The 8,018-nt window shown below is 62.7% G+C and overlaps 1 protein-coding gene across 1 annotated transcript; it reads right to left on the bottom strand.

The window, feature by feature from the left end:
* Positions 1-288: 288 nt before the first annotated feature.
* Positions 289-4,456, bottom strand: SLC32A1 (solute carrier family 32 member 1). The gene is made up of 2 exons (XM_087818551.1): positions 4,064-4,456; positions 289-1,476 (listed from the first exon to the last, which is right to left on the bottom strand). Exons 1-2 carry the CDS (start codon positions 4,454-4,456, stop codon positions 289-291), a joined length of 1,581 nt encoding a protein of 526 aa, XP_087674677.1.
* Positions 4,457-8,018: the final 3,562 nt, after the last annotated feature.

Genomic DNA, 8,018 nt, shown 5'->3' on the forward strand with positions numbered 1-8,018 from the left:
GACAGGGGCCTGAGTGTCCGGGCCCCTCCTGGAAGGACAGATAACCCTGCCCACAGATCAGCCCCCGCTTCCCCCGAAACCAGGGCGTCGTGGAAAAGAAAGGACAACAGAAACGCAGACGCGATGGGTTGTGGATCCCTACCCCCTCCCACCCCCATCCCCCAAAGAATCAGACACTAGGAACCGGAGATGTTGAAAGCTTGGCTTCCCAAGCGCGGCGGCTGGGCGCCCGGGGCCGGTGGGGGCGGGCGGTGGGGAGCGGGAGGAGCGCGGGGCGCGCCCGGGCCCCTAGTCCTCGGCGTTGGTTCGGTAGGCCTCGATGAGGCCCTCGAGCGAGTGCACGAAGCCGGACACGCTGCAGATGCCGCCGATGACGAAGATGGCGACGTCGAAGAAGACTTGGTGCCACAACAGCTTGCGCCAGAGCAGGCGCAGGTGGAAAAGGCTGGGCAGCAGGAAGCAGAGGCCGGCGCCCGTGAGGCTGCCGGTGAGGCCCATGAGCAGCGCGAAGTGCGGCACGTAGATGGCCATGAGCAGCGTGAAGACCACCAGCGCGCAGCGCAGCGTCAGCCCCCAGGACTTGAGGCGGCCGTCGCCGCCGTAGCAGGCGGGGAAGAAGGCGCGGCTGCCCTCCTGGAACAGCGACTTCTCCAGCACCTCGACGGCGGCGAAGAAGGGCAGCGGGTAGGACAGCAGCGCCTTGGCCACCAGGAAGATGTTGACCACGGCGCGGATGGAGCCGGGCAGGTTATCCGTGATGACCTCCTTGGTCTCGTCGGCCCAGGTGAGGTAGGCGACCAGCGCGAAGAGGCCCTTGAGCACGCAGGCGGCGATGTGCGTCCAGTTCATCATGCAGTGGAACTCGCTGGGCTGCTGCATGTTGCCCTCCAGCGAGGGCAGGAAGATCTGCGACGTGTAGCTGAACACGATGATGCCAATGGAGATGGGAAACTTCTTGACGTCGATGTAGAACTTGACCTTCTCCCAGGCCCAGTCGCGCGCCCGCGAGAGGCAGTAGGCGATGACCAGGATGTTGATGACGAAGTGGGCCAGCGTGCACAGCAGGCTGAACTTGGACACGGCCTTGAGGTTCTTGAGGAAGGCGCAGGGCAGCAGCAGGGCCGTGGCGATGATCGACCAGGACTTCTGCGACACGGGCAGCCCGGGGAAGCTGTTGTACATGAGGTTGCCGCTCACCACCACGTACAGGATGCAGGTCATCACCAGCTCGATGATCTGCGCCACGTTGACCACGCGGCCGCCCAGCGTGGGGAAGCGCGGCGCGCAGCACGCGTTGGCGATGGCCACGTAGGAGTCCCGCACGCGCACCACCTCGCCGTCTTCGTTCTCCTCGTACAGGCAGGCGATGAGGATCTTGCCGGTGTAGCAGCACACCACGGCGGCGAAGATGATGAGGAACAGCCCCAGGTAGCCGCCGTGCAGGATCGCGTAGGGCAGGCCCAGCACGAACATGCCCTGCGGAGCGAAGGGGCGGCCCAAGGCCGAGCTGAGCCGCAGCGGCCCCGCGGGACGGCGGCCTGCGGCTGTGGCCCGTAGGGGGCGCTAGGGAGGGTGAGCCCTGGAGTCGAAGTTAGGGGTAGGCTGAAACCGGGGTGCGAGGCGGCTTCATGGGGAGCCTGGGTGTTGGGCCAGGGATGGAGAGGGAGGTGCGTAAGGCAGAGCGGAGAAAAGGTGCGCTAATGCCTGGGAGGAGTGGGGCGGGCTGAGCGCGAGGTGAGCCCACGGCGAGAGAAGGGGAGTGGGGCCATTCCGAGGGTGCTTCCTGGGGACAGAATCAGGAGTGGGGACGCGAGGGGAGAACGCGCTGGACGGGGCGTGGCCAGGAAGGGCTCTGAGAAAGGCGGAGAGCTGGGCCCGAGCCGCTAGAAAGAGGGGGCACTGGATTTAAGGTGGGGCTGCAAGGGGGTGCAGGAAATCTAATGGGGGAAGTGCTGGTGCCCGAAGGCGGAACTGGCGAAGGAAATGTTAAAGGAGGCAAAGGGAGGGAGAAGCAGCAGGGGGCGAGGGGGAGGGAGAGGGGGAGGGGCAGAGGGCGGGGCAAGCCGCGGGGAGGCGGGAGCGCACGACAGGTAGAAGTGAGGCTGTTCGCCGAGGGCTGTGGGAAGGGAGGCGGGAGGCGCGGGGCGGGGGCGGCAGAAAGTAGGGCTGGAGGCGAGGAATCTGCGGGCGCCGGGAGAGGTGGGTTGGAGAGGCCCTGCCCTAAGAAGGGGATTAAGTGGGAAGGTAGAGGCAAGCTGGGTGCGCGCTGTGCGAAAGGCTGGATCGAGCGGGAATGTACCGCTGGAAGCAGTGGGATCGGCTGGCAGAGCTCTGGACAGGGCGGTTAGAGTCCATGTGGGGAAGAAGAGCTAGCCCCCCCCCCGCGTGGCTCGGTGGTTGAGAGCCGACCTACACCTGCGGACCAGGAGGTCAGGGTTCCATTCCCATCTGGGCACACGCCCAAGTTTCGGGCTGGATCCCCAGTAGGGGGCGTGCAGGAGGCCGCGGATCAATGACTCTCGGCGCTGATGTTTCTATCTCTCCCTCTCCCTCTCCCTCTCCCTTCCTCTCTCTGAAATCAATAAAGACGTATATATATATATTTTTAAAAGTTAGAAAACGAAAAGAAAGGCTAACGAAATTCAGGGTTCCCCAGGCCTGCGGGCCTCCAGCCTCCCGCCTTGGCCTCCTTCCCAGCCTCTGGAACGGAGCCTCCAAAGACGCCCCCCGCGAAGGCCGGGGCAGCTCCGGGTGCGCGCGTGGCCGCCGCCTGCCCGCCAACCCGTCGCTGGTTCGGCCTGGCGGTCTCACCGGGCCCTGGAGAGGGAGGCGCCTCGGGACCGGCCACTTAGCGAGCAGGGCCCCGTGAAGCCCCGCAGAGCCCGGGTCCTCAAGCAACCCCGCCGCGGCCTCCCGCTCCCGGGAAACCCACGTTCTGCGCCCCAACGACCGTGCCCTTCGGGAACGCCGTGGGGAAAGGCAGGCCACGGGGCCAGGTCCGCCTACGGCTTAGGCCTCTTACGCGCGGGGAACCGCGGCCCGCCCACCGCGGGCAGCTCCGGGGGCCGAGGCTCTGACTCCCGACCCGCTCCCGGCGGCCGAGGCTGGCGCCGCCTGGTGGGGAGGGGAGGGGAGGGGCGCTGGGAGCGGGGGTGAAAGGGTGGGCTGTTCAGAGCCTTTGTAAGCGGCCTCGCCAGGGTCACGCGCGGAGGAGCTGGTCTCCTCGTCGCGTCCCAGCCGGGATTTCGGGCGACAGGGGAGAACCTGTGCACAGGTAAAGCTGAGGTTCCGCGGCCCGTATGCGCCCGTGTGGCCACACGTGCGCGCGCATGCTTGTGTACACCTGTCCCCGACAGGGCTGCACCTGCGCCAGCAGGCTGGCTACCGTCTGCACGAGTCTGGGCATCTGTGCGCGTGTGTTATGCTCAAATGGGCTTATGTGTGGGCTTGGTATGTCCAGACATGTGCTTCTGTGTGTTGGAGGTGTAGGGACGGGGAAGGTGGTTTGAGGATGATCTGTGGTCTGTACAGAGACGCCCGTCAGGTGCGCCGTCCCCGGCGTTTGCTCCTGGATGGCCGTGGCGCGCGTGTCTGCCTGTGTACGTGCGCGTGTGTATGCGTGTGTCGGGGGAGGAGACTCCCAGCTCAGCGAATTTCCCCTCTCCTTTCCTCCTGAAAATGAAGCTGCGATTCCATTCCGGAGTGCCAGGCGCCGGCGTTTGCTCCGATCCTGATTTTCTTTCCCCCTCACCCCTTGCCGCTCCCCTCCTCCTGTTTCCCTCCCTCCTGTCGGGTCTCAGGGCAGGAGTTTGTGACCGAGCCTCACTCAGTCTCGCTGTCCTGCGACTGGGGCCGCGGGACGCGGTGCGGAATGGGGAGGGAGGCACCGCCTGGGGGCGTAGATTCCCGCTCGGGGCTCGGAGGGACGGGGGAAGGGGAGACCCCGGGCACTAGAGGGGTTTCTGCGGCCCAGGTCGCCGGGGGACTCGGCGGGGTGGGGGGTGGGGGGAAGCCCCCTGAAGTGGGGGCTGGGGGGAGGCAGAGCTGGGAATCCCGCGCTCACCTGGATGGCGTTGGTCACGTTCCAGCCCGCCTCCCACGCCGTGATCTTGGGCTTGTCGTGGCCCCCGAACTCGCCACCAGCCCCCACGGCTTGGTCCTTGGAGCTCGAGGGAGGCAGGGGCGCGCCGTCGCCGCGCTGGTAATGGATGTCTCCCTCGACGGGCGGCTCGGCGCCCTCCTCTCCGCAGGGCTCGCCCTCGGTTTTCAAGATATCCATCTGCAGGCCCTGTCGGTGCTCGAAGTCCAGGTCATCGCAGTGCGCGAACCCCACCGCCTCTTCGTCGGTGGCCGCCTGGAAACCCATCCTGGCGAACATGCCGCTCACCTTGGCCTGGGACTTGTTGGACACGGACGTGGCCACGTTGGTCAGCTTGCTGCGGAGCAGGGTGGCCATGGCGGCGGCGGGGCCCCAGGAAAGGACAGAAGGGGCTGGGGACGCGGGGAGAGCGCGGCAAGGCGGCGAGGGCCAGGGGAACGCGAGGCCGCTATCTTCGCTTGCTTTCCCCGCGGCGCCCCGGGGCGCTCTGGCTCATGACCTTCCCGGCTGGCGTTCCGGGCTAGCTCGGGGCCGACCCTGTGGGCGGCAGGGTGGGCGGCGGGGCTGGCGGAACGGCGGCGGCGAGTGCACTGCGGAGCTGCCGCGGGGCGCGGGCTGGGCTGCGGCGGCCGCGGCGGCGTCAGAGCAGCTACGCGAAGCCGGAGCGGCGCCCCCACCGGTGCGCAGCCCGACGCGCTCCCGCCTCTCGGATCAGGCGGTGTGGGGGGGTGGGGGGCGGTCACGGGGAGGGGTAAACACAGGGAGGCAGGGGGCGTGGGGAGGGGGCAAGGGGAAGAGAAAGGGGGAACTAAGAAACTGGGGAGACTTGAGGTGGGGGCAGCAGGGCGCCCCGGGGAAGGCGGCGGGAGGGAGCGCGCGGAGGGGTGCGGAGGGCCGGGTGGGGGCTGGAGTGCTGCATTTCTGGGGGAGGTGCTAAGCTCGGATCCTGGCCCTTCCCACCCCGCCACCGTCGCCGCAGGGAGGGAGGGGGCCGGGGCGCGCTGACTCTCTCAGTTCCGCGGTCCCAACAACCCCAGAGTCCGGGAGCCTTTTGGTCCCAGATTCTCTGGCCAAGGGCAGTTCTAGATACCCCGAAAGGCAGCAGGACAGTTACCTGTCTCTGCCCGCGCGGGCCGTCTGGGGGTCGATCTACCTCCCTGGCACCCATCACTGGCACCTTGAGGGCAGGAATGTCTGTCTTGGATCGCTCTCAAGAATGCTTAGCCCGGCCTGGGTCACTGGGACTGTCTCCGCCCGTCCAGGATGCTGCGATGGAAGCAAATCTTCGGGTCGCTCGCCACCAACCGCTCTCCAAAGGTGTGCAGAATGGAGGCGAAAGGTTGGCTTTTGGCTTTCTTCTTGTTTGGGGGGTCTGGACGGAGGCAGGGTTTGGTGAGGGCACCTCTCGGCAGCCTCGGGGCGGGTCCGAGAGTGCCCACGCTGTAGAGGGGCACGGCGGGCGTCCCGCGCCGAGGAAAGACGCGCCGGCGGCGGGCGGAGGCGCGCGGTGCGCTCGGGCTCTGCTCTCGCCGCAGCCGCCCGGCCATGAAAACCTGGGCTGTTTCTGTTGAGTGAGGTGTGTGTGTTGCGTGTGCAAGAGTAAGAGACAAAGACCGATACTGTATCAGATAGTGATACTGGCTGGATCTGGAGGATTCCGAGGATGAGATTTGGCAACCGTGTGTGTTCTGTAAACGTGCAGTTGTGCTCGCGTTTTAGCCTGTATGTGCGCAGAGCTCGTGTGCCGGATTTCGTGTGCGTATGTTTCCAGATGGATTGCCTGCGTTTTTGCCTGTGTGAGTCCTTTTGTCGTGTGTCTCCCTGCAGGTCCGCTGTTCGGGATGGGTCCGGGTATGTGTTCCCAGCTGGGCGCCGGCCCCAGGCCCCTCCTAAGCAGTAAATAGCCCCCTTTGCCACCCTGCTGTCCCAGCCCACGTGAAGGAGAACTATCGGCTGTGACTGGGGACAGCGTGGGGGGGGGGGGAATCTGAAGGAAGAGAAAGGGCCCCTCAGCCTCTCTCTTCCCGAGGCCCTGACTGGGAGAGCCCCAGCCTCCGCCTGCCCTGCAGTGTTGCTAGATTAGCTCACATCAGCGCACAAGTAGGGCTGCCGGAGGGCTCTGACCAGCTCCCAGAGCTGCCAGGACAACAGCCCCCTCCCCTCTGCCTCACAGTCTCCCGGAATCTCCTCCCCAGTCAGGAAACCGCCACCACATTGGGCAGAGATGTTCCTAAAGCCTCCGAATGTACCCCTTAAATTCCCCCAAGAACCTGCCTGGCAGAAACCAAGACAGAAACCCTCCCTCTAACCTGAAGACAACCCCCACCCCCACTGTGCCGAGAAAAGCTCTCCACAGAGACCTTCCCCAAACACAGGCCCTCAGAATCATGGTAGGACTCAGTACAAAGGCAGGACAGACATGGTTCCTCCCCTGCACAGAGATTCTCTCCTCCAGAGAGGCTCTGAAATAGAACTGATCTCCCAGCCAGGGCATTTGCCCATATACAAAGACCCTCTCACCCCAACCCCCAGATTCTGGGGAGAAAGAGCCTTTTCGCCAAATTCCTATAGACAAAGATCTTCCTCTCCTAATTTTCATTCCCTCCACTTCTGTTCCTGGTGAAATTCTTTAGGTCCCCACCAGATGAGCTGGGCAGGGACTAGGGCTCCCTAAGTGCCCCCATAAACACCCAGACCTGAAGATGGACATTGAGGCCCTCTCTGACAAGTGAGTCCATGACATAGGGTCATTGCTGATTCATGGATTTTATGAGGGGCCAAAGTGTTTATTTTACCCTTTCTTTCTCCCTTATGATGGTCACTGAGTAGGACCCAAGGTGGACTGCGAAGCTCTTTCAGTAGTGAGCAATTCATTATTCATTCATTTCATCATTCATTCAGCAAACCTATCACAGCCCTACTATGCACGTGGCTCTCTTCTGGTTGTGGTGGGAATCACCAAGATGGCCCAAGCATAGTCCTGTCTGTGCCCTCCACACCAATTCTTGGGTCTAGGGGGCACCTCAGAGAGCATTCAGGCCAACCATCCTTTCTGCAATGCTTAAACCACCCTAAAACCTCCTGGCAGAGCCTTACTTTCATCCTCAGTGTGCAGATAAGCAATCCCAGGCCTGGCAGTGAGGTGTCCTGCTCAAGGTCACAGAGAGTCCAGAGGCCAGGCTAGGACCCAGGAATCCTGATCCCCCTGCTGTGCCTTCCCTTCCACAACCTCATCTTGCCCTTGTCTCTGCTCTCCCTGCTTGTTTGGTGTCTGGACACTTCACTGCCAAAAAAGATGAAATTCAAAATCAGACTCCAGTGTTTTGGGCTGTAATGAGACTCCAGCCATTGGAATAGGAATGCCTTTGATTCCCTTCTTTCCTGGGTAGCAAGCTCCCAAGCAGCCCATCCTTTATTGGAAGGTCCTGTTCCATCATGTACTAGCTGTGTGACATTGGAATACTTAGCTTTTCTTAGCTTCCATTTCTCATAAATAAATGTGAAAGTAACCTCACATTGAGAGGATTCTATGAAATATTGCATATAAAATGCTTAGCATGTGCTAAGTGCCCATTATGTGATAGCAGTTATTTTATTATTGTTGTTGCTGTTACTGCTATACCCAGTGGCCATTTCTCATTGTTTGGGGGAAGTCTGTGTGCAAGAAAAAGCGTATGATTGGTGTGAGAGTCAGAGTGAGTTGAGATGTGCACTCTTCTGTCTCTGCCCCACCTCCCTGTCCTCGCCCCTCTAGTCCTGCGCTGACCTGAGGGAAAGGAATGGAAGTCAGGAGGAGGGCAGAGGGCAGGGGACCTGGCAGGCAGCCCCAGGAGACAAACAGGACAACCTACCTAGCTGGTAATGAGTTGGGCTGTGCTCTAGTGAAGCCATCAACCTCCAAATTCTCCTAATAGCTCCT

The sequence above is a fragment of the Miniopterus natalensis genome, chromosome 7 (genome assembly GCF_054644295.1).
Source record: "Miniopterus natalensis isolate mMinNat1 chromosome 7, mMinNat1.hap1, whole genome shotgun sequence".
Classification (NCBI taxonomy): domain Eukaryota; kingdom Metazoa; phylum Chordata; class Mammalia; order Chiroptera; family Miniopteridae; genus Miniopterus; species Miniopterus natalensis.

Coding starts and splice junctions, on each gene's coding strand:
- SLC32A1 (XM_087818551.1), bottom strand. CDS start 4,456: ATGGCCACCCTGCTCCGCAGCAAGCTGACCAACGTGGCCACGTCCGTG. Junction 1,477..4,063: donor ACGTGACCAACGCCATCCAG/GTGAGCGCGGGA, acceptor TTCGCTCCGCAG/GGCATGTTCGTGCTGGGCCT.